Source organism: Alternaria alternata (genome assembly GCF_001642055.1).
Source record: "Alternaria alternata strain SRC1lrK2f unplaced genomic scaffold CC77scaffold_3, whole genome shotgun sequence".
Taxonomy (NCBI): Eukaryota; Fungi; Ascomycota; class Dothideomycetes; order Pleosporales; family Pleosporaceae; genus Alternaria; species Alternaria alternata.
This window is the reverse complement of record NW_017306192.1, coordinates 934120-960887: the sequence shown is the minus strand read 5'-3', so window position 1 is coordinate 960887 and position 26768 is coordinate 934120. Positions and strand designations below refer to the sequence as shown.

General features: G+C 51.4%; 11 protein-coding genes across 11 annotated transcripts; 7 read left to right on the top strand and 4 right to left on the bottom strand.

Annotated features, from left to right (window-relative positions):
• Positions 1-142: 142 nt before the first annotated feature.
• Positions 143-1233, top strand: CC77DRAFT_927848 (hypothetical protein; the record flags this gene model as incomplete). Its single annotated transcript, XM_018534012.1, has 3 exons — positions 143-527; positions 576-656; positions 764-1233. 3 exons carry the CDS (start codon positions 143-145, stop codon positions 1231-1233), a joined length of 936 nt encoding a protein of 311 aa, XP_018389981.1.
• A 15-nt stretch (positions 1234-1248) lies between these two features.
• On the bottom strand, positions 1249-2229 carry CC77DRAFT_928073 (bile acid 7-dehydroxylase 1/3; the record flags this gene model as incomplete). Its single annotated transcript, XM_018534030.1, has 3 exons — positions 1249-1666; positions 1747-2064; positions 2111-2229. The coding sequence occupies 3 exons, from the start codon at positions 2227-2229 to the stop codon at positions 1249-1251; spliced, it is 855 nt and encodes a 284-aa protein (XP_018389980.1).
• Positions 2230-2970: 741 nt separating this feature from the next.
• On the top strand, positions 2971-3292 carry CC77DRAFT_1016934 (hypothetical protein; the record flags this gene model as incomplete). Its single annotated transcript, XM_018524305.1, has 1 exon — positions 2971-3292. A coding segment is annotated over exon 1 (178 nt), but the record flags the coding sequence as incomplete, so codon positions are not given.
• Positions 3293-6107: 2815 nt separating this feature from the next.
• Positions 6108-8868, top strand: CC77DRAFT_927979 (hypothetical protein; the record flags this gene model as incomplete). The annotated part of the gene is made up of 4 exons (XM_018534022.1): positions 6108-6452; positions 6724-6821; positions 6873-7652; positions 7707-8868. The coding sequence occupies 4 exons, from the start codon at positions 6108-6110 to the stop codon at positions 8866-8868; spliced, it is 2385 nt and encodes a 794-aa protein (XP_018389978.1).
• Positions 8869-10355: 1487 nt separating this feature from the next.
• Positions 10356-12443, top strand: CC77DRAFT_1057766 (glutamate decarboxylase; the record flags this gene model as incomplete). The annotated part of the gene is made up of 10 exons (XM_018528054.1): positions 10356-10535; positions 10585-10607; positions 10701-10782; positions 10833-10858; positions 10912-10976; positions 11032-11129; positions 11183-11293; positions 11358-11472; positions 11520-12069; positions 12119-12443. 10 exons carry the CDS (start codon positions 10356-10358, stop codon positions 12441-12443), a joined length of 1575 nt encoding a protein of 524 aa, XP_018389977.1.
• A 45-nt stretch (positions 12444-12488) lies between these two features.
• CC77DRAFT_1091487 (hypothetical protein) lies at positions 12489-15315 on the bottom strand. Its single transcript, XM_018529569.1, has 3 exons — positions 15150-15315; positions 14267-15101; positions 12489-14202 (listed from the first exon to the last, which is right to left on the bottom strand). The coding sequence occupies exons 2-3, from the start codon at positions 14926-14928 to the stop codon at positions 12744-12746; spliced, it is 2121 nt and encodes a 706-aa protein (XP_018389976.1). The 5' UTR covers positions 14929-15101; positions 15150-15315; the 3' UTR covers positions 12489-12743.
• Positions 15316-15856: 541 nt separating this feature from the next.
• CC77DRAFT_927973 (high affinity glucose transporter) lies at positions 15857-17741 on the bottom strand (the record flags this gene model as incomplete). The annotated part of the gene is made up of 6 exons (XM_018534020.1): positions 15857-16163; positions 16221-16639; positions 16704-17090; positions 17148-17424; positions 17478-17597; positions 17647-17741. 6 exons carry the CDS (start codon positions 17739-17741, stop codon positions 15857-15859), a joined length of 1605 nt encoding a protein of 534 aa, XP_018389975.1.
• A 333-nt stretch (positions 17742-18074) lies between these two features.
• On the top strand, positions 18075-18891 carry CC77DRAFT_1081575 (hypothetical protein; the record flags this gene model as incomplete). The annotated part of the gene is made up of 2 exons (XM_018529336.1): positions 18075-18254; positions 18300-18891. The coding sequence occupies 2 exons, from the start codon at positions 18075-18077 to the stop codon at positions 18675-18677; spliced, it is 558 nt and encodes a 185-aa protein (XP_018389974.1). The 3' UTR covers positions 18678-18891.
• A 487-nt stretch (positions 18892-19378) lies between these two features.
• On the bottom strand, positions 19379-22892 carry CC77DRAFT_955565 (SacI domain-containing protein). The gene is made up of 2 exons (XM_018535481.1): positions 22421-22892; positions 19379-22361 (listed from the first exon to the last, which is right to left on the bottom strand). Exons 1-2 carry the CDS (start codon positions 22617-22619, stop codon positions 19621-19623), a joined length of 2940 nt encoding a protein of 979 aa, XP_018389973.1. The 5' UTR covers positions 22620-22892; the 3' UTR covers positions 19379-19620.
• Positions 22893-23181: 289 nt separating this feature from the next.
• Positions 23182-24643, top strand: CC77DRAFT_530679 (NAD(P)-binding protein). The gene is made up of 2 exons (XM_018532041.1): positions 23182-23624; positions 23681-24643. Exons 1-2 carry the CDS (start codon positions 23585-23587, stop codon positions 24406-24408), a joined length of 768 nt encoding a protein of 255 aa, XP_018389972.1. The 5' UTR covers positions 23182-23584; the 3' UTR covers positions 24409-24643.
• On the top strand, positions 24629-26586 carry CC77DRAFT_531100 (hypothetical protein). The gene is made up of 4 exons (XM_018532042.1): positions 24629-25001; positions 25052-25079; positions 25127-25446; positions 25511-26586. The coding sequence occupies exons 1-4, from the start codon at positions 24879-24881 to the stop codon at positions 26285-26287; spliced, it is 1248 nt and encodes a 415-aa protein (XP_018389971.1). The 5' UTR covers positions 24629-24878; the 3' UTR covers positions 26288-26586.
• Positions 26587-26768: the final 182 nt, after the last annotated feature.

The following is a 26768-nucleotide window of genomic DNA, read 5'->3' as shown; positions in this document are numbered from 1 at the left end:
TACTCCGTAAAGATACCCCGATAAGGGACATATCGCGGACCGAACCACATCTACCACTCCGATCCGTATCATCATATCAATACACGTGTGAACCCCTGCACGATACACCGAATCTCTCTAACATATCCCTCTCATCGTCACTATGGCAGCCAACGACCGCACCGACATTCCTCCAGCCCCAGCCTATTTCCCCACCTCCGCTGATTCCCCCCTTCACCCCCCAACAGCCCTCTACACCTCTCTTCGCGGTCTCTCCCCCGACAATGACTTGACTAAAACCCAGGATTTTGTCGTCCCACCCCGCAGCGGAAAAGCCTGGACCGTACCTGCCGGCGCCATATTCCGCCTTTCGACCCCAGAAGGCCCGCAAGTAGGCGATCTGAACGTCTGGAACCAGCATGATCCCCGAGAGAAGTTCTGGGCCAGCAGGACAAGGCAGTTGCAGGGAAGCCATGTGGTACAGGGTGATAGGCTGTGGAGTTGTTTGCCGTTTATGAGGCCACTTTGTGGGCTTGTGGAAGATGGATGTGAGATTAGGGATAGTGATGGGAAGGGGAATGGGAGTGGAAGGGAAGCGAGTAGGGATGAGAGGGGTGGAGTTACAAAGTGGGGTGGAAGGTGTAATGATCTATTGGGGACGAGGTGTGATCCTTATGGTATGTTTTCTCAGCATAGTCGTAGCGGCGTTTCCGTCTGCACATTCTCCAGTTCTGTTTGCATAGGCCCGAATCGGTGACGGTGAGCTTGCTAACGATGTCTGCAGTTGGGAACGTGCTGACAGGCGCTTCCTACGACTACCACTGTCACTCCAACCTTGTCCGTTCTGTTCTTCCCTACGGTCTCACAGAATTTGACGTGCACGATGTGCTTAATGTATTCCAAGTCACCGGACTAGATTCCCAAGGTCGTTACTTTATGGAAGCTAGCCCTGCAACGAAAGATAGTTTCCTTACATTCTTCGCCGAGCAGGACTTATTGTGCGCATTGAGCACATGTCCCGGTGGAGACCTGAGTCGCTGGGGCTGGACTCAGGCGGAGGAGGTTAGTGGGAGCAAAGAGAAGAAAGAGGGAGAAGACGACGAAGGAATGAAGAGTACATGCCGACCCATCAGGGTCGAGGTGTACGAAATTAAAGAGGCAGTAAAAGAGAAAGCACTGAAAGGATGGAAGAAGCCTGAGAAGAGTGGATATCGGGGGATGCATGGAATGGGTATTCCTTCAGGCGAGGCTTAGTGCTTGTTATAGCCTCTACAGCTTGTTACTTCCATGAATCTTTCCACCATCAAGCACGATCGTATCACCGTTGACGTGACCACCAGCCCTACTACTCAGATACACAACCGCAGCAGCGATGTCTTCTGGCCTTCCCGTCCTCCCATTCGGATTGCTCTTTCCCAGTGCGTCCTCACCACCTGCTTTCTCCATCAAGACGCCCGCCATTTTACTCATGAAGAATCCGGGAGCAATTCCATTCACAAGAATATGCCTGGGCCCTAGTTCGACAGCGAGGTTACGTGCAAGATGGAGGACTGCGGCCTTTGAAGCGGCGTATGACCAAGCGCCTGTTTCGCCGAGGGAACCAGTACCGATTCCTGCTACGCTGCCTGTTACAATGACCCGCGAGGGGTCCTGCATTGTTGCAGATTTTGTGAGCAAGGGTGTGAATCTAAATCGTGTCAACTCTTTCATGCCTCTCATTCAAGTCTTCCCGATACATTGAGGTGAACAGGGAAGGGGACAACTCACTTCTGAATGGTAAAGAAGACGCCCTTTACATTCAAATCCATGACTCTATCCCAACCATTCTTCTCGTCGGTCTCTTCAAACGTACTGCCCCACGTAGCTCCTGCATTCGCAAAGAGGATATCCACGTGATCAGTATGTTTGCTCACTTCTTTCACTAAACGATCGATCTCAGATATCTTAGAGCTATCTGCAGGAATGGAGTAAGCCTGGGCGCCAGGGGATTTGTTGGGGAGCGCATTGAGAGCTGCAACGGCAGCGTCGCAGGCGTCGGCTTTGCGTGAGGTGATGAATATCTTGGAGCAGCCGGCCTGGAGAAGACTGGAGAGGATTAGGAAGGTGACACCAGGCGGAAAAGAGTTTATACCCAGATGCTGCGTGCAGACCAAGGCCTCGCGACCCGCCACTCACGACTGCGACTTTGCCTTTCAAGCTAAAGATGTTGGAGAAGTCGTGCAGTTGCACATCTTGTTGCGCAGATGCCATGGTTGTTTTAATGGGGCTTTTGAGGACTTATGGTTACAGAGCGATGCATGCAACAAAAATGCTCATATATGGATATGTTTGTGAAATGAAGGGTTGATTAATCGTAGATTACTATTGCTCTTGTGGTGACCTCGGTGCTGACGTCGTTATCTGAAGTTGCATCAATGCTTAGGTTATGTACCGAGGCTGTACCTTGCGCTAAGTCCCGTATGAGGGGTAGTTGGTCGTGTGCACCTGCATGTCGTAGAAAAGCCGTTAAGACGATTTGCTAGAATTGTGTCCCAAGTACCCGTTGTGAATACGTGCGCGATGACCTGTAGCTAAACAGAGGGCGATGTGATGCCTTGTAGTCTTAGTCTTCTATGAGGTGGTTCAGAATCGACCAAAAGCTACTACCATGAACAGCGCCACAGCAGGAAGTCTATCTTGACCGTTGCTTGGGGGTTTAGTTAAGGTTGCCGCCTCTCGGTATGCAGCAATCTATAAGCCTCACACAAGGCGAATAGCGGACACTGGTGTGGAACATGTCTCGTCTCCCAAAACCACGACATCGCGCCTTGGTATCAAGCGAATGCAGTGCTATCCAGTTGTTGAGATGCAGCACTCGAGCGAAGATACAGAGGAGCGAAGGTACAGAAGCATCGTGCCTACCTATACTGATGACCGTCAACACCGGCATCGTGGTCCGAGGGCGGGATGGAAGGTGCGAAGAACTTGACGTTGTTCCAACATCATCCCCCACCACCAAGAGAACTGTGGACATTGCAGGAGCGACATGGTGAATCCTTCAAATGGCCATCCTGTCGACGGATGCTGTTCTCGCTCTCTTCGCCGACCTGGAGTTTTTGCCGCGAAATGGACGCGTTGTCACGTCGCCACTTCTACCCCAACGCGACTCCGAATCGCGCACATCTCCATCTGCCCGCCAGCGACAAGCCTTCCTCTTTCTCCAAGCGCTTGAAAGATTTTCTGCATAAATCCCTACTTAGGATTGACATGTGCTGATCGTCGTAGTTGGAAACCGCCAGGCGAAAGATCGTCGGCGAAATTTTAGCCTACCTCCAACGGCGCCTTATCGGAGGGCCGATCTCATGTCAAACTCGGGTTGCAGAACTCAACTTCGGGTCCGCCAAGACGCATTCGGCCCATTCTCGCAGATGACCGGCTTCGCAGCACGCTACTCATCCTGTCATCCCAGTCGCCTTTCTCGAAATCCCATCGGCTGCCTTCCTTTGACGGAAGCTACCGACCCGTCAGGGGGCCGCGCAATCATAGATGATCAACGAGCGATCAGACTCGTAGATCTTTTACCACTGTCATTCGAGTTTTCCTCAACGGCGGAAACACACGACTATGCAGCCAGAGAGGACAGCATTGAATCGATACTTGACGGCACATGTCGCATGTAACATATGGTGTTGCCCGCTCCACGCGACATGTGCAACGACGCACAGGTTATAAAAAGATCAAAACTCCGAGTTGCAGGCCCAAATCGTGTATGCAGTAGAAGCATTTTGCGGGTCTCCCTGTTGGCGTGCACGGCCAGATCGACATACTCAACAGATGTTATAGACCACTGAGATTGGTGCTCGCTCGTGCGGATGCCACGACGTTGCCTGCCGTGCATCAGAAACATGGCAACTTTTTTTGAGACGCCCGTCGAAAGCCTCGTAAGGCACCGATCCGGGCTTGCTATCCGGCAGCTGTCAGTTTCAGGTGGCGAGGGTCATCAACTCCGCGGTCTAGACGAGCGGTTCGGCAGTTGGAAGTAAATTTCCACCCGCCTTGACCTGGTTTCTGGTCACCTCGGCTTCGCAAAGCTTTTCACATCGCATTTGACTGGCCGGAACGCTGTCTACGCCAAGCATAGAATAACCTGAAGGACGGTCTAGCGATACGCTGGCCTTGCCTGTGGGGCTTCCGCGACGGGCGCGGACACGCGCTGCAACGTGGGGAACCACGTTTTGCAAGCAGCCGTGCCACACCTGTCGACGGGCGCCGCAAGGTCAAGGGTGCTTTCCTGCGACATGGGCAGAACAGCTTTCGGAACAGTATCCAGAACAAGGAAGTGTGTTGCCTCAACGCTTGTTGCACCTACCAAAGGAGGTGAGACGTTTTCACAATCCTAGCACAAAACAATCTTGTTCTTAGTGACATCAGTGTGAGGATTACGTAGGTCAAATGCATCAACTAATCGGAGTACTTACGGCACTTGCTGTGGCTGTGGCTTGCCGTGCACGGTGAATCCACCACTCAACGTGCTGTGGCTCAGCAGGTCTGGCTACAGTGTCCGTGAACCCCACTAGACCTGTCGGAAGTGATCGCTAGTGAACCACCATGACGGTGTTCCTATCCGCTCGATGGGCGAAAAAAACACCGATTTGCGCCTCGTTTGCCATCATCCTTGGTAGTCCAGAGCATTTCAACCGAATAATCCTCGTGCTGCAGACTCGGAATCCCGTGTGCATCTGCCATCGCTACAGGCGTTAGCGAAGGGCCTTTCTTCAATGCCACATGCAGGTAGACCCCTGTATAAATCTCGCCGAAAAGGTATGCCTTGAACGTTTTGGGTGAAGCCATGTGGACCGCCTGGCATTTAGGCACGAACCGATCATCTTCTGGAACATAAGGCTTCATCAGAGCCGGACAAGCTGTCATGTAAGACTAACCATCCGGATCTACGTCCGAGTCTACTAACGGAGCTACCAGCCCGTGTAGGATTCGAGCTAGAACAATCGCTTGATCTCATTCCAGTCGAAGTAGCATCTTCAGCTATAGGCGTGTACGGAGCCATTGGGCAGTACTCACGAGACACAAAAAGATAGTGGTGCACGACTTCTATGGGCCCACTGGTTGACGGAAACCAAACGACATATCTGGGCATCTGTGGCACTATCGACCCGCAATAAACTTTGCTCACTCCCGTATACTGGTATGTCGAATGCACGAGAAGCTTTCTTACCGTTGTTCTTGGACTAGCTTTGCTAAATTGCCCAACTTTTCCAGGGTAAGGAGACCTGTACAGGGTCCCCGAACTTCCTTTTCATTTCAGCGCACCGCCAAGTCGACACGTGCTTTGGACGAAGCACTTTCGCCAATCCTCAGCGCCGCTCATAACACTCATCCGATATCGAAACGTGGCGACTGGACAAGGACCTTCTCCCGCTTTACCAGAAGGTGTGCTAGTCGGAATATCGCTGCAACTAGGTATGGAGCTGATCAGTGCAGCATTACGACTAGCAGACTCGCCCCATACGACAGCCCTGAATTACCCAGCGTTCCTCCTTCGGATCTTTGCCGAGATTTAATATCGTTCCGTATACCCTTGCCGTCTGCCGAAGTGTCCCTCATTTCCTCACAACCGTGGATCTTCAATCATCACACACCACTTCGCAATCCAATCCAGTGAGCCTAGTCATTGGTCCTAACCCAAAGCTGTGGCATCTCGGCCACTCAGCCGAGCGGCTGGCTGAGAACACTCACTGAAGCGACACGGAACACCCGACTATCGCGCTTCCGGCTTGTATGCCCGAATAACTCAACCTACCCAACTTATCGCTCGCTTGCACGACTTCTCCACTCTGGGAGTGGTCCTATTAGTCATCTTATTCATTCACAAATTCTCGCCCTCCGCAACTCGCATCCCGCCAAGGCAGCATGATGCGTTGATGACTGGTTTCCATTGGTTGACCACGTCTACCTGGTACTACGAGCTGTTCACACCGTTGGCCCGTTCATAGTAGGGTTGTGCTCGGCTACTGCCGAAACCACTTACTCCTTCCCCACAACCACGATAACTCACCCGGAGTTTCTTTTTCCACAGGGGAAGTTTAACTTTCATACTCGGCCTTCTACAAGCGCTTTGATTACCTGTCAACATGCGCAAGACTCCACCAGGGTCGAGCGGGCAGTCACCACGGACCATGATACCTCCACCTAGCCCATTCGCAATGGCACATCCGGCTGCTCGCACGACTACTCTGACTGCACCGACAGTCCCACAGCTCGGTTCCAGGTCACCGGGATACTCCTCAAACTCGTACAGCCACTCAACTTCACCCAGCACTGCATCTGGAAGCCTCCCTGATCAGAATCATGATGGAGCTGGCTTAATGATATCCCCTACTCAGATATCGTCAGCGAACCTGAATGCTCAGAAACGTGCGTATAGGCAACGGCGAAAAGACCCTTCATGCGATGCTTGTCGAGAACGCAAAGTGAAGGTAAGTAATCACAGTGGGGAGAGCTCATATGTTCACGAGAAGCAAGTTTTGTCCGGCGATTTCTCAGTAATGGCAACTGGAAACGACCAAGTGAGACTGCGGAAAAGGTGACCAGGTACTGGCAGCTCAGATGACTATCTTTTACCTTAGTTACTTCGAATGAGCGTGCATTGAAATGCATCCGAGGCTCGTCGAGACGAAACACGCTTATGAGCAAGTCCGGAGCAGAAGGTCGAGCGTTCAGGTGGCATGTAGCTGACGACCACAACAGTGCGATGCAACGGAGACATCGGCTTGCTCGGAATGTTCGAGCCGTAACCATAGGTGCCAGTTCACGAAGGAGACCAACCGCCGGATGTCGTCGATCAAGTACGTAGTCGTGGACGACCACAGTTAGACGAAGGTCGCTGACTTGCATAGACAGGTCCAGGACCTCCAGAGTCAAATTGCCGAGTTAACACATATGAACTCTCAGCTACGAACCAAGGTCTCGGACAAGGACCCCTGGGATACCGAACGAACGGACACAAAGCGCAGGCTTTCCGAAGCACACGCTGGCACATTACCGGGACCACGCCAGGTATCCTTCTCAACCTTGAACAACTTCGAACACGTTCGTAGCAACATCCGAACGCATTCCAAAGGTGTTTTTCATACGCCGCATCAGACTCTCAGCAGCGCTGCAGTTTCGAATTGGTGCCCATCTGAAATACCAGCACGCGCAGACTTCGCGTACCTCGCCCGTTCTTACCTCGAGACAACACATGAGTGGTATCCCGCAGTCCATTGGCCTACGTTCCAACGTGAAGTGGACGAGGTTTATATGTCAAAAACATTCGAAGGCTGCTCCCGTGAATGGGTTGGGCTGTTCTTCGCGGTACTAGCTTGTGGCTCTTTGCAGACCGGGGCTGAGCATATGAGCTCTCTTACCACGGCGTCCAAAGGACAGGCAATGTATGAGACTGCAACTGCTGTTCTCCAACCCTGGCCGCAGGAATCATCAGTCACTTTTGCTCAAGCAGCACTCCTGCTGAGTATATACGCCACTGAAAGCAACATACGTTCCGTGGGCTCTATGTGGCTCGCTTCTGCAGCAAGGATGGCACAAGACCTAGAAATCTGCCCTGAAGTTGATTGCTGGCCCGTCGTCGATGGTGAGATCCGACGTAGGCTCTGGTGGTCCATCTATGTTCGTGATAGGTACGAGGTTTTCCTTCCGCGTTCCTCTGCCGTCCAATGCTAACGTCGATCAAGGATCATCTCTCTTGAAACAAGCAAGCCTATGATCATCAACGAGAGCGATTGCGAGATCTCTCTACCATCCTCTCTAGAAGACCGCTATATTCAACCCAACAGTTCTTTCCGCTCAATGGCAAAACCGGCTCACTTCACTGGCTTTGTGGCCAATATACACATCACACGCCTATACGCACCATTACACCAGGTCTTAAGATCGAGCGTCGTCCTGCCTCAGACTCTACAAAGCTTCGACGAAGAGCTTCGATTGAAACTGCTGGTCCTTCCCGAGGCCTACCAACCAGACTCTAGTGCGTTGTTCGACGTAACGGCGCTGCCTACGATCTTCTGCCTATTATCCGCTCGCTTCCATATGTACCGGCGCAACCTTACTCCTTTATCGGGCTCAACTGAGCGGGCTAATGCTTTGAAGCGTTGCGTCTCCGTATCTCAGGATACAGCAAAATACGTGTCAAGGGCTTTACATAATCCTCCCAAACAAGACTCGGGTAAAGGGTGGGAGGAGAGGGTGGCATCGATAGCGAGCAATACGGTGTGTTTGCACTTATGGCGATGCATCCTCGTGCTTTGCTTCCAGGGCGAGTACAAAGCTGCGCTGGTGTGCTTGCACCTTTCGAGGACTATCGGCAATGTGCGGAAGACCAACTTGGCATGTGGAAAGAACGTGGCGTTCTTTCTAGAGAGAATGTTTGATCGCGTACGCAGCGGTCAGGCAACCAGTCAACAACTCGAACAAGATGAGGAAATGATTGCGTATGTCAGTGCAGACGCTCAAAGCAGCCTTCAGCATTCATGGGTCTGGGTAGGCGACAATTTGACCTCTTCAAGCTCAACACAAGAGGCGGCCCCAACTGCCATCCGATCACCAGGCACAGACGAGCCAATGCGAGACGCGCTACCCTTACGAACACCATCTGGTTCACCGATGAACGGTGCTACAGAAGCAGACGACTGGGCTCAGGCTGAACAGATGATCAGGCAATTAATGGACGAGCACCTCCACCGATCCACGCAGCCACCAGCCTATTATCCTCCGCCGCATAATCCCGTCAAGCGAGTGCAATTAGCAACCGATGTACTTTCGCCACCGAAACCCACACCGAACCCAAGCCCTACACCGTCAGGAACAAGTCGTATCAGTATTGCGAATATAATATAAAGCAAGAAAGGATTTTGTAGATCAATCTACAGGGCACAAACAGTTTAATATGAACGCTTATGGAGGCAGGTGGGCCAATCACGACGGAGGAGATTTAGAACATCGGCCTTACGCATATCGCATGATACGACGACTGTATTTCCTCGTAGTACGGTAACTCAGTCGCCAAGCCCCAAGCGTGGTGCATCCGCTTTAGCCATCCAGACCCTCGGGTCGCCTTCTTGCCAGCGCCTTATACATAAGCAACAACACTTCCGCAGCTAATCTTTCGGTTTTACTCGAGCAAGCTACGCACATGTCGATCTTCCGACCAGCGAGATTCTAGCTATGCTGCCGTCGTCTTACGATTGCGCCCAAATCCTAGCGACTACTCATTGACAAGCCTCAGCGCTCTGCATTTCCATGGAGTTTACATACATTGGCGAACCAGCAATACTGAAAGGCGTAATACTTCTACCTCTGAGGGATCTACATGTATATGATCATGCAAGCAATTTTATGAGAATAGTTTTGTTCACCATAAAATGACACTCTATGCCGTGAACAACGCCATCACACAGCATATTCACACGACTCAGCACTAGTGACAACAGTTACCTACGAGGATCTTGAGGATCTCATTTCGGCGCACCTAGGTTCGCGCCGCGGCTTACCCGCAGCCTTATCTGTCAGCTGCGGGTAAGAAGCATCCAATCAGCGTCCGACAAGAAACCTTGGTTGTTGCCAGCACCGAGGTTGTGTATATATTGGAATAACTAAGGCTGACGCTATGCGTATTTTACGAACGCCTTACTGCAAAGACATACTCGTTAAGTAGGCGTACACCGCAATGGCTTAGCTTGTGCTCTTAAACTCCGGTGTGCATCTTCTCGGCTCTCACAGCTGTGGAAAGTGACTGCGGGGCGAACATCAACACGCCCGGGCAGATCGTACCTGGCACTACCCACTACATATACAGACCCCGCTGTTAGCTTCTAAGAGAGTGTTAGTCTACCTCCTAGCGTGAGGCGGTGTAAGAACTATTGGTCGCTAGGTAGACAAGCTTCACTGGTCAAATGCTTAGCGGAACGCGTGGTACCCCGCTATGACATGTGTCGCTCGAATGAGCACACTCGACGCGCAACCGTGTTCCTATTTACATGTCTCATACCCAGGTCAAACGGCTCATGCAGAGCAAACTGGTGAAGGGTTGGTTCAGGCGGTCTGGATGACGAGGGATCGGCATGTGCGTCGTGGAGCGTTGGCTGCGAGAGGGCCGCCCGACGTGTGTCGTATGCAAGTGGTGCTATGGTGGGGTAACATGGTGAGCTGGAACGCGGGCGGCGTGTTTACGCTGCATGCTAGGCACAGCAGGACCTGGTGGGGGATATAAGCTGCTGCTTCCGCGGCGGAATTGATCTTTTCAGGCTTCCTGCTCGTCGCTTCCTTCATTCTTCTTTCCAAAGTCTCTCCTCGTACCACCAAAACTACCCCAAGAAATCGCCGATATGGTTCACATCAATCGGGTCGCGACTCACAAGGAGATCTCTGAGGAGAAGGCTCAATTTGAAGCCATCGATGCTACTACCTCCATCAACCTGACTCCGGATGATGAGGCAGACGACTACACTGCTACGGTGTACGGTAGCAAGTATGCTGCTGAAGACCTCCCGAGACATGAGATGCCCGTGAGTGTTTCAACACCTGTAAAGCCGTTTGCAAACTAATCATGAGCAGGACCGGGAGATGCCTCCTCATGTGTAAGTACGACGCTGCTTAGAGTACCACTTCTCGAACGCGATACAGCTTTAGCAACGCAAGAACGCGCGACATGATTGCTGACTACATGCCAGCGCCTACCGTATGATCAAAGATGACCTCACGCTCGACGGCACCCCAACGCTGAACTTGGCTTCATTCGTAACAACCTACATGGTAAGATGTCCCGACTGCCGCCTACGCCACAAGCGCTAATTCATGCATAGGAAGAAGAGGCTGAGAAACTCATGGTGTATGTTCATTGTAGCTGCACTCCGCGATCATCCGAATAACCTTGTCTTACAGCGATGCCTTCTCCAAGAACTTCATCGATTACGAAGAGTACCCCGTCAGCGCCGATATTCAGAACCGTGCGTATACAATACAGCTCGTAAGCTTTGGAGATTTTCGCTGAACAACAAAAAGGATGTGTTTCGATGATCGCAAGGCTTTTCAACGCACCTTGTGATCCAGAAGCGAACACGATCGGTACATCTACTATTGGATCTTCAGAGGCTATCATGGTCAGTACATGGAGCGATTCGAATTTGGAGACTGTTGAGCTGACACGTTGTAGCTGGGAGTTTTGGCCCAAAAGAAGCTTTGGCAAAATAAGCGCAAAGCTGAGGGCAAGCCCTATGATAAGCCTAACATGATCATGAACTCGGCCGTACAGGTTTGCTGGGAGGTACGTATCCTATGGTCTTGCGACGACGTATACATCAGAAACCCAACGTACTGACTATGTGCAGAAAGCATGCCGATACTTCGACGTCGAGGAGCGATATGTGTACTGCACAACTGAACGCTACGTGATGGACCCCAAGGAATGCGTGGACCTCGTCGATGAGAACACCATTGGAATTTGTACTTGACCCAACATACACCTCACAACAATACACTAACCCCAATAGGCGCCATTCTAGGAACGACATACACCGGTGAATACGAAGACATAAAAGCCATCAATGACCTCCTTGTTGAACGCAACATTGATGTTGATATCCACGTCGATGCTGCATCTGGTGGTTTCGTTGCCCCCTTCGTTAACCCCGGTCTGCTCTGGGACTTCCGTCTTCCCAAAGTCACGTCCATCAACGTCTCCGGACACAAGTACGGACTCGTATACCCTGGTGTCGGTTGGGTTGTATGGCGCGACCCCAAGTACCTGCCCCAGGAACTCGTCTTCAACATCAACTACCTCGGTGCCGATCAGGCATCTTTTACCCTCAACTTCTCTCGCGGAGCTTCTCAGATCATCGGACAGTACTACCAACTTATCCGGCTGGGTAAGCGCGGATACAGGAAGATTATGCTGAACTTGACGCGCACTGCCGATTATCTAGCAGCGAACCTGGAAGCACTAGGCTTTATTATTATGAGCCAGAGGAGTGGCGCTGGTCTTCCGCTCGTTGCTTGCCGAATCGATGAAGACCTTGGAAAGCAGTACGACGAGTTCGCCATGTAAGTTTGCTTGAGACATTCTGCAGGGAAAGTAACTAATCATGTGCAGCGCTCATCAACTCCGCGAGCGCGGATGGGTTGTCCCAGCCTACACCATGGCGCCTCACTCCGAGAAGATGAAGATGCTGCGTGTAGTCGTACGCGAAGACTTCACCAAGTCTCGTTGTGACGCACTGCTCGCTGACTTCAAGCTTGCGCTACAGACGCTGGACAAGCTTGATGCGAAGAAGATTGAGGAGCACAGACAGCATGCATTCGCCATGCGTCGTCGCTCAACCATCGTCAGTCCCATCTATAAGAAGAAGACGACAGACCACTTCGACGACGACCACAGTCTGCAGGGCAAGACTGGCAAGACACATGCTGTCTGCTAAAAATGGAGAGTGTGCTTCCTCACAGGTCATATGAACTGGAAGAGTGGACAAGTTCCATAGTACATAGATACCACGAATGAATAAGTTATGATCATCATCTGAGAAGCTGTCGCATTCAACACGTCTCGAGCAGTCTTCGACCATTTAGCTCCATCATTTGATCTCTACCATGCCTGGAATCTCAATCAAAGACTCCTCGTCGTCACAGCATTACTCAATACTTGCATTGGAATTTCCTACCGTGCAAGCTCAATATCTGTATTCGCATTGGTTCCTGTGTCGTTTCACATCGCCTTGTGGTTAATCGCGTGCTCGATTGCAGTCGGAGGTGGTGCTGTGCTTAACTGCCGTAATCAGAATGAGTGCAGCCGGTTCGTTTGTCTTTCCCAAAAACATGTAGTGTTCCCGACGGCCACCTTGTCGACAATCGCAGCTTCGACTTTGGCGTCTCACTGACAGAGGGCGGTGTTGGTACAGGCGTGAGTGCGTCATGTAATTTTCGCCTAGATTACGATAGAAACGTGCCTCCCGCTCGAGATGATTAAGATTAGGGTCACCTTTCGTGTCCTCGATCTCTAGGGTAGATATGAGCTGGTTGAACACACGACGCGTAGTGACTGAAGCTCGTATTGACCCAACTCTCGAGGTAGGTGATGCCCTATTCCACGCTTTTTCGAGCCGCACGACCCAATCCACATCTCTCTCGTCACCAGCAAAGACCATCACCCCGCTGTTGAAAACATCATCGCCACCACACGAAAGCATATCTGGTGTCACCGGTAGCACAAGGGCAAAGTTGATCTGAGCGCCGGTGTGATGTCGGAGACTTAGCAAGACTTTATCCTGGAATCCTTTCCTGCTTTCCGGATCGCTCTCATGAAGAACTTGCTTGTATTTGCGATGTCCCTCTCCTGTAGAATTCCTGGATATATAGTTGTTATATTGCCAAAAGTCTGAGTGGCTCGCGGCTTCTGCGTCATAGCTTGCGTAGTGACGTGGCATACTCGGAACTTCTAGTAACATATCGCTCGATGACCATGTAGCATCCTTGGGTTCTGAGCTCGAGAAGCACCAATCGTCCTGATTTGGTCTGATTCGCAACCTAATACTCCTATAGTCTTTGACTTGCTTGTCGCTCAAAGACTTTTGATGAGAGGTCAACCAATTCGATCCATGGACCCAAAGCCTATGAACGCGCAGATCTTTTGTAAAGCTGATGTTGACAAGAAATGTAAAGACCCCTCTTCCAGGGCTGATGCGTTGGTAATGGTTACCACTGTTCCAGCATTGTAGCAAGATTGCTAAGAGATGGTAAGGTCGATCGGAATAGGAGCATGGAAGGAGCCCGACCTTGTACGTAATATATCGTCTCTTCACATGAGTGAGGGGCATATTCATGCGCCACGAACCATTGAGTTTAGTAATATTACTTTCAAGACCGTGTCTACTGTGAAAGATGATTCCACCACAGTCCCGGAACGAATCTGGATCCGTCGCGAACAATCCATTGTGGGAAAACTCCAAGCGGCCTTCTTCAGGGTTAGACCCAGAACCCTGACCAATTCCCACTGACTGGGACCGCTGGTTCTCGCTGTTCTTGAAATGTCCAGGTGCAGGTCCCAGCAGAGCGCTCGAGTCGGCACTCTCATCCTTTTCAATCTGATCGTAGATCTCTGAAATATTCTTGGGTACACAACTCCAGGCGAACAACGTTTGGTCGTTGTTGTCTTGCAAAATAGCCTCTTGCAAACGCGTGAATCTAAAGATGAGTGTACGAAGTCAGCATTTGTCTCACATGCAGTTCGTACAAGGAAATTACTAACGCGCCAGAACCCTCGCCATATTGCATTGCCATATTAACACCAAGTATGCCAAGCAAGCTGTATGCTCGGCCTTCAGTCCTCTTGGCTTTACGGCCAGCTGCCCAGGATAACCGTTGTGCAATGCTCTTGTCAAACATCCTTTTGGGAGAGCGTAGTGTTTCCTCGTCTATACCTGTGTCGAATGTGATGATAAGAATTGAATCCCTTTTCGATCCTATGCGCTGCCAGAAGACGTTGTAAAACCTGACGTCCGTTGGTGCAAGAAGTTCCTGTAGAGTCCACGCTCGAGACCACCATCTGCTACCCATCAAGTTCCCATTCTGTTGGTCAGATATGTCTGTAAGGTAAACATAGCAAACTTTGGAATTGGAGTACCATTGAAACATTGAGTTGATAGCTTCGGACAGCTCTGTGCTGTTCGTTTTGTCAATACAACATGTGTCAATCCAGACGTGATTCAGACCATCTCGTATCGACTGTTGACACGTGTATTCGATCTTCTGGAATCCCATCATATGGCGGCAGTTCTCTGGGTCCTGTATTTGCGCATGGGTGACCTCGTCTTCGTCCTGTAGCCATGCGTGTGACAGAATCGCATATGGAGGGATGTCGTCCCCATAGAAGGTTCGGAGTTGAAGCGTTCGAGAGTCGAGAAGCCGCATTGCCCTCACTGTGTTCAGCGGTTATCGACAGGGCAGCCGGAACGACTCGAGACGTGTCAGCAAGCAGGCTGAAGTAGACGCTGTAGCTCTGCAGCCGTGGCGCACATGCTACCCCACTTGAGCACATGACCTACGCAGCATTGCAACAGGGAAAAACGAGACTTTTTTATGCCCTGCAAGATTAGTTCGATAAAATCAGCCCAGCCCAGCCATCGTGGTACCTTTTGGAAGAATGTCCATGGTTCATAGCGACGCCATTAGCACGTCCTACGAACCTTATGCGACTGGTGCGCGAATGTTTGCGAACGAGAGACGCTTGGCGGATTAGAGAGCGCTCACATGTTCGAGTTGAGTTGAGTTGAGTCAAGAAGATGCCGATGTTGTAAATGAGATGGAAGCGTGGGCGATCAGAAGTCGCGTCGCGTCTCGCTACCCTCGTCCGGCGCATGCGTCGAGTTCAGCCACATTCAAGCGAGAAGGAACATTATGAGGGCTAGTTTGTTCGTTCTGAACTACACGCAACACTAGAAAGTAAACTTCGAGTATTCACTACCTGATTCGATGCGAATGACCAGATAAAACCGTAGCAGGAACCTTCTAATTACATTGGTGCAGGCTGAAACTCACAAATGGCTTTCTTCGTATTGCTGACAGCAGTTCGTATATAGCAGGTCTACACGACACGTATCACGATTGGGCGTCATGGAACCTCACGACATGCCTATTTGTCTATCGTGGTCAAATCTTCAGCCTGTATACAGACGTGTCATCACAGGTTGCACCATAAATTAGGAGGATACAGGGTATGGTTGAAGATCATCGTACCGTAGTACGTTGCGATTAAAGCGAGCCATAACGGCCATTACCATCGATCGTATCTAATACTCAGCATCTCCCATCAAGTCGTTCGAAACATACACAACCAAGCCTAAGCCTTGGTCTCGGCGTTCTCAACCCTGACGGGGCTGTGCTCAAGACCAGAGGCCTTCTCGTTGTCAATTTCGCCACGCTCAGCACGGCGAGTGCTGTTGTACTCAACCTTGGTCTTCCAGGCTGGAACGCCAGTCATGAACATCTCCTCCACATCCTCAAGAGTCTTTCCAGCTGTCTCGGGGAAGAGGAAGAAAGTGTGGACAGCCATGGCGAAGCAGAAGACACCGAAGATGATGTAGACGCGCCATTGGATGTTGACGAAGGCGGGTGGGACGAAGTAGGAAAGGGCGAAGTTGAAGATCCTAGAGTGGGGTTAGCTTTTGCTACGGTGCATGCTTTGTGAGTGATTGGGTACTTACCAGTTCGATGAGGTTGCGACGGCCACGGCCTTTCCACGGATGCGGAGAGGGAAGATCTCAGGGGGGTAGACCCAAGAGGCAGGACCCCAGGTAGGCGCGTAAGAGGCAACGAAAAGGTATGTGCAGGCAATGACAGCCCTCGCAGGTGCGCCGCCAATCTCCCAAGATTGCTCGGCAATGTTACCGAGACCACCCGGAGGAGCGGGCTTACCGTAGGAAGCCATAAGACCAGCGTTGGCGAACATCCAGGTCATCATGAGGATGGCACCGATGACGAACATAGGGCGGCGACCCCAACGGTCCATGAAGAGGAGAGCGGGAACGGTCATCAGGACGTTGATGACGTACTGGATGGAACTGGCGACAAGGTTGATGTTACCGGTGAGACCAGCCATACCGAAGACGTATGTGATGTAGTACTGTAGAGGTAAAGGTACCAGGTTAGTTAATGTTTCACATGCAGTTCGTACAGGCACAACTTACCATCATAACGTTCATGCCTGTCAGCTGAGACCAAACCTGGGTGAAGACACCAATGTGGAGACGGTTCAACATCTTAGGCTTGAAGAGCTCCATGAAGGATACATCAGCGTTCTGGCGCTCGAATTCGATCATCTGGCGAATCTCATCCAGCTCAAGCTTGACAAAGGGACTGTTGGGGTCACCCTTGCCGTGAACCAAAGTAAGAACAGCCTGAGTCTCCTCCCAACGGTCGTGTCGTGCGAGCCAACGAGGAGATTCCGGCAGGAATACGAGACCAATGGCAAGGATAACAGCGGGAATCATCTGTAGACCCCATGGGACACGGAAAGCCTTCTCGCCGTCCAGGAAGCTGCAGCCGTAGGAGATGTAGTACATGATGAGGATACCCTATATTGTAAAGTCAGTATATGTTCCATACTCAGTTCGTACAGTGACATCTCTTACCCATGTAATGGCCCATTGTTGCGATCCTACAACACGACCGCGGCGGGAAGGAGGAGCGAGTTCGGAGACGTAGACAGGAACCTGAGCGGAGCAGATACCGACAGACAGACCGTTGATGAAGCGACCGGCGATGAGCATGCCAATGTTTTGAGCGGCGCAAGAGATGATGGAACCAATGATCCAGATGGCACAACCGATTTGGATAGCCCTGCGACGACCGAGCTTATCCGTGAGGTAACCAGAGACGAGGGCACCGACGAAGGAGCCACCAGGCATGCTAAACTGAGTTAGTCTTTGCAAAGGTAGAATTCACTGATGAAGCGGGCTTACGCAGCAGTGATACCTCCCTGCACATCGGCAGTAGGACCAGAGCAGTCCTCTTCAGGACCTGTGAAAGGTGGGCCCAAAGGTCCCTGGTTGAAGTAGCAGCGGTATTGTTGAGTTGGCAGACTGTCAATGTTAGCATGATTCTCGATGGTAGTGGAGAGAGTCGACATACATGGCACTCATAGAACTGATGTCGAAACCAAACAGTCCACCGCCAATGACCGCAATGGCGGTGATGCCGTAGATGTTACCGATCTGGTAAACCATGGTGGTGTCTTGTCTTGCCAATCACCCTACAAATGGATATATTGGATGGACCCGAAGGCTGAACAGGCGTGGTTAAAGGAAAACAACCACGACGTCGGGGCACAAAAAGGGTTTATATGCCATGCTCCTCTCGGTGTGATACCAGGCGCGCAGCTCGGGTCAGGAGAACAACGTGGGAGCCCCGCAGCGGACCTTTCACTCTCCCAGGTAACGTCCATCCTCGTTCGACTTTCGGAAAACACACTGCTGTGCTTCCTGCCTTGGTATAGTCTCCGAAGAGAAACACGCTGATTGGTAGGAGGATGACATGGAGTCTTGCGGCGGAGCGAAGAAATGACAAGCCTGACACGATGGGGCCGCTTAGTGCTTGTCTTTGCGAGTCGAGTCGGGCGCGGTTGGGGGACAATTGATGCCGAGACGACGGGCAACGGGTTGGCAACAGGGCAAAGGAAGCCGTTTATTGCGCCACGGAAAGACGATACTGCGATCACCATGATGAGTTGCCGCTCGCGGGTTGGTCGTACCACAGCTAATGCTGATGGGTGACCACCATCTCAGATCTCGTCGAACCTGAGGCGTGACACTCCGCACTCCGCACAACAACTCGCTCCATTTTTCCTCCAGACTCCAGACACCCACACTTCTGCCCCCAATCTTGCACCCCAAGGGCACCCCATGAAGAAGAAATTTTCTCATTTGGTGGGCCCCTTTGGACTGTGCAATTCGCGCTCAAATGAGCACGGTGTGAGGTTTCCACTGTTGACGTCACGCACCGCGATTGAGAACGGCATGCGGCCACTCACCTTCCAAGCCGCTGACGTCGACCCGCTTTTCTCAATGCGACTTGCTGACGCTAGCATAGACGAGGTTTGCGCCTCCCGTCGAGTCAAAAGCTTAAGCTGGATGCCGAGTGCCGAGCAAGCCTGTGACCGTTAAGCTTCAACAAGTCGTCGGAGAGGGCGTGGCATGCTAGCCCGTGGTAAGGCGTTCCTCGACCCCTCAGCTGATCCAAACTTTTGTGTGCAATTAGCACATCACGATGCCGCGGTATCCTCCATCCAAGCGAATTGAGGCTCTAGGTGGGGCGTGACCGTCGCTACGGGGCGATTGGACCGATGCAGTTTATCGTGGTGTGCCCAGCGCTGCATGTGCCGAAGTTCTAGCGTGACATGTTGCATCGAATTACAATGCGGCGCGGCTCCGCCGACACGGAAAGCAAGACCCAACGGCCTTAACGCTTAATCGCGCTGAAGAGTGGGGTTGTCGCGTCCGTTGAAGAGAGGTGGGAGTGAGGAGAAGTTGAACGCGGAGAAGATGTTGGGGCAATAGCAGTTCGCGGGGTCGCTACCATCTCAGCTCGTTGGTCACAACGCGACATCGTCGAACACCCACCAACAGCGCCCCGAAGTCTTTAGTACTCCATTCTCCTCAATGTTGACGCGCAACACCACACAAGCAAAGCGGATGCATTTCCCGATGCGGCCTTCGTATGCTCGCCAACTAGCCAGCAGCCACCCGCATCGTCCCACACGCACCTGAGTAACCGGTTGTCGGAAGCGCCGTGGATCCGCCGTGGATCCGCCGTGCTGGATGCAACGCTCTTCTGCACTACATGTGACCGCTCGAGGATGTCGGGAAGTGGAGATACCCATGGACTGATACTATGGTCAATACATAGCGAGTCAAGAAATTGTCTTCTAGATGATTTGCTATACCGAGACACCACAACGTCCGAGAACGTTGTGGATGGAACAGTAGAACAAAGAACAATGGCTTGATATAACTACATGACGCGGACTTCTCTGCCAAGCGAGTATGTACTGTGCGCCGAATAGAGTACAGCGAGGAATAACATGGCACGACCGAGAATCTCCAGAGCTTAGCCCCAAACAAGCTTCTTCAAGGAATACTCAAACTGTTCGAGGTAGCCTGTAGTCTTTCTCGCATCCGTAAGGCTGATGATGTCCTTCTCTTCTACCTCCAATGTTCTGTCTTCGTCCCTTCCTCCTTTCTTCATATCATTGGCAATTCTCACGATTTCGTCGCATACTGACTTCACCACCTCGCCCTCATTCTCTGGAGTGTCGCCAGGAGATGACGGAACACTACTTCTCGGTGGTAACGCCTTGAACGCTAGGAATCGGCCCGCAGAATCCTGCTTCTGGTCCTTCTTAGCGTCATCCTTGCGCTGCTCGTCGTTGGCGGCCCCTGAATCTAAGGCTCTTGTGTTTCGTCGTACTAGCTCGCCTTGGGTGTCGGCTCGGTACCGTATGATGAGGCCAACATTCTTGTCTGCATCCGTGTGTCGTTGCGCTAATGTAGACGTAATGTAAACGCCGCGCATGAGACCCTGCACATTTTCAAGTGGAATGCGTTCAAACTCGCGTACCTTTTCTGTGCCCCAGTCGAGACGGCAGAAGTACAGGGCCTTCTCCGTCAGTAAGAGAACGGCTTCCTCAAACGTGGCAGTCTTGACTTGGTTAACAGCGGTGGGTACGCTCAAGGTCCATCCGTGTACCAGGTCCTCATCACGATCCTCGATTACAATACCAGCAGAACGCTCGATGGCTTGTTGCCGTACCTTGCGCACATCAATGAAATAATCCGAGCTCTTCATATCTGCTTCAAACTCTGCAAATATGGTATCGGTAGCGCGACCGAGGAGATAGTCAATGACGGCTTGAGCGAAGTAGTCATTTACAATGTTGTTGTAATATCTCGTGAGTGTCAGCCCAAAATCGGTAAGCGCACCGGTGATTTGTCGTTTTCGGGTGCGCGTAAAATCTCCTTTCAGCGCAGCGGTGCCAGCATACTGCCGAGAGATTGCGTCACCGTTATCAGCCCAGAGAGTGTTGAACCACGAAGTGCTAGGGTCGTTCTGAAGGTCGATGTTGTAGCTACCCATTGATAACTGGGATTCAAGAGCGGTTCTAGCACACGCAGATTGGACGACGTTGGTGCGGTCCAAACAATCCATACAATTTGTGCGCAAGACACCGGCCTGCTTCCGTTGGACTTGATCATCTGAGATTTCCACCCAGCCAGAAGATGTCATGAAGGGTTCGATGGAGTCCATCAGTTTTGAGACGTTTTCAAAGCGCATGCCACGGCACACGTTGTGGAAGTCGAACCATTCGAAGCCCAGTTGCTTGCCCTTGCCATCGATCCCGCCGTTCTCATTGAGCGCCTTGGCATGCTGTTCGTAAAGTTCGCCAATTTTTGCCTCCGTACCGTGTTTGTCGATAAGCGAGTCACAGTAAATATCACCGTAGCGCGAAGACAGATCGAGGAAATGCTTCTTGAAAGCTTGAGCGTTTGTTTCAAAAGATCCCCAAGTAGAGACTTGAGGCTTGAGGCTGTAGGGTGATTGAGAGAAGAACAGGGGTATTGAACCGCGAATTTGCGTAAAGGAGAAGATCTTATCTTGCGTCGTGCTGAAGGTTGGTACGGACAGGATCTGTTCCGTTTCTACACTGTTCGCAGTGCATCCCTCGTCGTCTGTTCCTCGTCGCAGATAACGAAGACCAGCCCGCTTGATAGAACGTCGCGAGATGAGTGTCAACAAAAAGTCTTTACCGTCTGCAAGTGAAGCGTCCGGAGCAGGTGCTTCGCTACTGGCTTCTGTAGTGGATTGCGACTCCTCTTTTTGCTTCTCATGCCAGGACTGCAGCTGAATGTCGTCGGGGGTAGCACTCGGATCGACTACAAGGCTGCTCGACTGGCCATCCGCCGTCTTGATAGTGAATGGTCTCTGGCCAACAAAGCCTTGCATTACAGGGAGCACGAAAGAATGTTGACCAGCATCGATGAAGGGCGAGATGATGTGCTGGTTCCAGAAGAACAAAGGATCGAACTGCTTGAATAGCGCCACACTGGAACTGGGTTGCTGCTGGCCGATGCCGTGTGAGATGTCATAGTCGTAGGAGAAGAAGAAGTTACCCGATGAAAAGTACATTTTGGTGGTCTGTAGGATCTTGGGTAGGAGAGCTACAGTCGCAGCGTCCTTCTCGCCGCTCAGAGCCTTGGGTATCGCCTCTGGACTGACTGGTTCCGAAATGTCCTTGTCAGATGTTGGTATCGCATCTGGCTTCGATTCAGTCTTGGGTTGCTCTTCCTCTTTGGGCATTCCTGAGTCAACGTTCTGCGGCACATTCTTCGCGGCCAGGTTCTCCTCGGAGCTCAGCCCTTGCAGACGCCTGTTGTCAGCGTTCCAGCCCTTGCGCGAGAACCACTTGTCAGCGAATCTGCCGTATACACCTTTCCGTTGTATGACGTCTTCGGCGACACTTGTCTTCTGGGCCGCCGTCCCTTTTTGCCCGGTGACAGTGTCCTTCACCTCGCTGGGTGCAGATGAGGAATCTTCTACGATTGAGTCGGTTACACTGGGCGCACCATCTTCGCTCTCGCTATCTGTATCCTCGTCATCGAGCCCGGGTGCGCGGTTGCGACGCTTCAAGTGGTCCCGCGTGGCTACAATGGCCTTGTCGGCGTCGGCTTGTGAGGAGAGCGGGATGAGAGCGACATTGGTGATCTTGTAGATGGGCTTGCCGCGTATGAGCGCTACTTGTTCGCGGTCGGATATCGATATCAAAAAGTAGGAAGTAGCGACTTTGAGCAGTCCTGGTGGCGTGGTTAGCTGTGCACTGCACGTCGCAATGCGCAGGTGAGCGCGCGCATACCGACGATGCCATGCGCCTCCACGGACACGGGCGCAGTATCTTCTTCGCGCCTGTCCTTCAACAGGGGCCCGACGTTGCCTTTGTAATCGACCTTGATGGCCTGCTGCGTCGCCGGCGGATGGTTGCGGGGCGGGGACGGCTGGAGGACGAGCCCGTCGACGGCAGCGAAGATGAGCAGCTTGCGGACCAGGGATGGCATCTTATCAGCGGCGCTATGCGCTTCAAGGATTGACTGACTACAGAAAGAACATCGAGTTTCTTCTTAGTAGGCGCATAGAGACGCTTGGTGGGCTGGACCGGCATGACGTCGTGTCGCGCCGCGCTAATGTCAAGGTTTCTTACCCCACGCGTCTTCATCCACCCACGATCGCTACTTCTGCCATCACCACCTCTGTCCAAGCCGTGTCGCCGTCATGAGTCCACATCTACTATGTTATCATTCGAATCGTCGTAACAAAGCAATCTTGAACGTCGCTGTTTGTGACACGCAGAATATCATTCGAAAAGTGTCTAGCTCTTGAGACTACAGAAGCTGATCAGTGCATGAGCACACAATCATGCACTTGCACCAGCGTCAGAGAATGCTCTGGTCTCCCGCACTACCTAAAGGTACCTTGTTGGTTCTGGGTCATACCTCTCGATATCACGATACCTAACCATCCGCACATTTGCTCGCGCTCCACGTGAAAGAATGGAAGCGCATCTCGAATTTATGCAACGAGCTCATCGCGTATTTACATCGTTCTCGCACATAAATTCAACGTCCAAGCCCGAGGATTTATAAGAATGCGTGTAAGGCGAGCAGTGGAGTTTAGACGTTAGGTCTTGGCAGGGCGTTTCGAATGACTTCATGAGGACCAATGAGTCGGATTTAGTCAATTAAACCCGAATATACCTGCAAACTCCCTGGCGATGTACGGCGTTACTCCTCGTACAATTCCCCATTTGCTAATCACCACATCCTCAACTATACTCAATCCATCCATAACTTTACCCGCTGGACGCCTGAGGAATTTATTCATCCGGTGTTACTTTGTTGGCAGGATATATATTTGCCACTGTTCTACGTCGACCTGAGCATCACCAGAATCCATCCGGTCCACTTCAATTCATATCGAACATCTTAATACCCATCCTACAACGGTCCATAAGCTCCAGTCGAAAATGACATCTTACTCAGAGAAAGAGGTCGTGCTCATTACAGGTAACCAGCTCTTCAAAAAATATACACTAAGCCCCTCATCTTAATTACTTGTGTAGGCGCAACGAATGGTATTGGCCTGGACACGGCGATTTATATTGCGTCCGCCTCCCCAAACTATCATGTTATCATCGGCGCACGCAACCTTTCGAAGGGGGGGACTGTTTTGAAAGAATTGCAAGCCAAACCGGGCATCCAAGGCACCCTCTCTCTGGTACAACTTGACGCCAACGACGACACTTCTATCGAAGCGGCAGCCAAGAAAGTCGAGCAGGATTTCGGACATCTTGACGTCCTTATCAACAATGCTGGTGTTTGCCCAGAAAGAGATGAAACATGGCCCAACCGAGAGCTGATGCGCACGATTTTCGAGACCAACGTGTTTGGCGCAACACTTATTACCCAGGCTTTCATTCCTCTAATGAAGCATTCATCCAACCCACGCATCATCAACGTAAGCTCCAGCCTCGGCAGCATTGGCGCAATCTCAGACCACAGCGGCTCTTACTCTGGTGTGAAATATTCTGGATATCGCATGAGCAAAGCTGCACTGAATATGTTGACAGCATACCAGTACTATCAGCTCAAGCCGGACGGTTTCAAAGTCTGGACCTACTGTCCTGGCTTTGTAGTAACGGATCTGGGCGGCGATAGAGAACAGAGAGTAGAGAACGGCGTCGAAAGCTCAGAGACAAGCGCAAAGGGGCTATTGGAAATCGTGCAGGGTGAAAGAGATGCTGAAGTGGGTGGCTTCATTGCCAAGTATGGACAAAAGCATGATTGGTAGTGGCAGCCAGTATATCCTGGTACGACCAATTGTAGAATTCAATTCGGAACACAGATTTTGGTGCCCATGGATTCTGTTATTCGACTACTCTGCACTGTTCCTCTTCGATGCTGTTGACAATCCAAGAGATGTGGTAGCTCCTTTCTTTACAGGGTGTTACCCCGCTTTTCTCCTAACAGCTCCGTCGCCATCATCGCTTCCGCCATCAAACTACCGCTTGTTGATTCTAAAATCACCCTCCATCGAAACGGTGCACAAATATGAAGCGATGCGTATCCGACACTACCATTCGGTGATTTCTGCACCTTCTAAATTGAGAACTTTCGAGGCGTGTACACTCATCCCACGTGGCACGATTAACCAATCGCGAGCTATTGTGAGCGCACGCGACGGGCTAGCGTGAATCGGATGCATGGCGGGAACGACTTCAACGTCTGAGCTCTAGTGCGAGGCATCGCGGGCTGAACAGCATGGGTAGGATGGCGTATAAAGGCCGAGCCTTGTTACTCGCAGCCTTTGTGTGTATCTTGAGTGTCTTCATCTTGTACACGGACTTTGCTTACAAAAGAACGAGCAATATGATGGGCCCTTTGGTATGCATCAAGGACGAAGCCCCGAAACGAGCAACTGCTGACAAGAACAGACTTCCGCGAGCATCATGCTCTTTGCTCGTATGTTTACTACTTACCAGAAGCTTCTCAAAGCTAATTACATTCAGAAAGCGCATTGGCTTCAAAGTCCGATATTCGCTTCAACCACATCCAGGTTATCGGAACACACAACTCCTACCATCGTGAGGTCTCACTTGCCGAGCGACCTGTATTCGAGAAGTATGTTCCGTCCCCAGAAGATTACTACTATTCGCACGCGGAGCTCGACAATCAACTGGAATACCAATCTGTGCGCTCTTTGGAACTCGACCTACACTCAGATGAGAAGGGCGGTTTATACTACCCTCCCGTAATATGGACACTTTCAAACTTGACCAATGCAAGCACACCTTACAACGGGGATGTGCTGAAGAAGCCGGGCATCAAGGCAAGTTGTGTCCGTACGAAATGCATGTGAGACGTACACTGACTTCGTATTTTTGAATCTGCAGGTTTTCCACGTCACAGATTTTGACCCTGACTCTGTCTGCCACACCTTCGTTGACTGCCTCAAGCAGTTGAAGAGCTGGTCGGATGCGAATCCCAGACACGTACCCATTACCATCGATTTAGAGCTAAAGACAGATGCGCCAGCATGTCAACTAGGCGGTGCCTGCCCTGGTGAAGCGACAAACTGGACGCTTCCACGCCTCTTGAACGTCGACGCGGAAATTCTCTCTGTTTTCCCCAAGGAACAGCTCATTCGCCCCGACGACGTGCGTAAGAATGGCCTCACCCTCGAACAGTCTGTCTTGCAGCATGGGTGGCCGAAGCTAAAAGACGTGCGCGGTCGGCTGATGTTCTTCTTCGACAACGATCCGAAGCCCACTGATCCCAATTCGCCTCGTGAGCTCTACCTTACTGGTGCACCATCACTTCAGAACCGTACTGTCTTCACCAACGCACTCGAAGGCTCACCCGATGCTGCATTCATCAAGCACAACGAACCGCGTGGGAGTGACACCGCTGAGATCCAGCGTCTTGTGAAGAAGGGATACCTGATCCGAACTCGTGCTGACGTGCCTCTCGATACCATCCTGAACCGCACTACGGAGATGCGGGAAAGTGCTTTCGAGAGCGGTGCGCAGATCGTCAGTACCGATTTCCCAGCGTGGGGTATGAGCAGTCGATGGGGTTGGGACTATGTGGCCAGGCTTCCTGGAGGATTAGCTGCAAGGTGTAACCCTGTGACTGCACCAGAAGGATGCAAGGATAAAGATCTTGAGTAGATGAAGCGAGTGAGGTGATACATGTTGAACTAGGACTTGCCACATTCTCTTCTCGTTGGTTTCCTCCGCGTGCTGCTAGGCTGAAGAAGAGGGCGTTGGACTTTGTGATGGTATACCCGCCGTAGTCGTCAACCTCAGCTGTTTACTTCACAGTCAAGAACACCCAAAGTCTCGACAACACATCTGTCCATTAATCTATCCACCCCATCCCGCCCAACGCGGCCTTAATCCTATATACCTCCCACACTCAGAAAAACCAAAGGATTTCAAACATACACACCTGGTATCAAACGCAAAAGACACGTGTATATTCCCCAAAGACAAGAAAACACTCCATCCATATGCATAAGAAAACCAGTATGGACAAGGAAAGTAACGAACATGAAGCAGTATTACAAAGCGAAAGTTGTATAGGGAATTTGGTATCACAGAAAGCCCTCTTGAAATACCGCCCGTTGTAAATCGTGAAAAAGAACGCCAC

Coding starts and splice junctions, on each gene's coding strand:
- CC77DRAFT_531100 (XM_018532042.1), top strand. CDS start 24,879: ATGGGTAGGATGGCGTATAAAGGCCGAGCCTTGTTACTCGCAGCCTTT. Junction 25,002..25,051: donor GCAATATGATGGGCCCTTTG/GTATGCATCAAG, acceptor TGACAAGAACAG/ACTTCCGCGAGCATCATGCT. Junction 25,447..25,510: donor TGAAGAAGCCGGGCATCAAG/GCAAGTTGTGTC, acceptor TTGAATCTGCAG/GTTTTCCACGTCACAGATTT.
- CC77DRAFT_955565 (XM_018535481.1), bottom strand. CDS start 22,619: ATGCCATCCCTGGTCCGCAAGCTGCTCATCTTCGCTGCCGTCGACGGG. Junction 22,362..22,420: donor GGAGGCGCATGGCATCGTCG/GTATGCGCGCGC, acceptor CCACGCCACCAG/GACTGCTCAAAGTCGCTACT.
- CC77DRAFT_1091487 (XM_018529569.1), bottom strand. CDS start 14,928: ATGCGGCTTCTCGACTCTCGAACGCTTCAACTCCGAACCTTCTATGGG. Junction 14,203..14,266: donor TATGGCGAGGGTTCTGGCGC/GTTAGTAATTTC, acceptor ACTCATCTTTAG/ATTCACGCGTTTGCAAGAGG.
- CC77DRAFT_530679 (XM_018532041.1), top strand. CDS start 23,585: ATGACATCTTACTCAGAGAAAGAGGTCGTGCTCATTACAG. Junction 23,625..23,680: donor AGAGGTCGTGCTCATTACAG/GTAACCAGCTCT, acceptor TTACTTGTGTAG/GCGCAACGAATGGTATTGGC.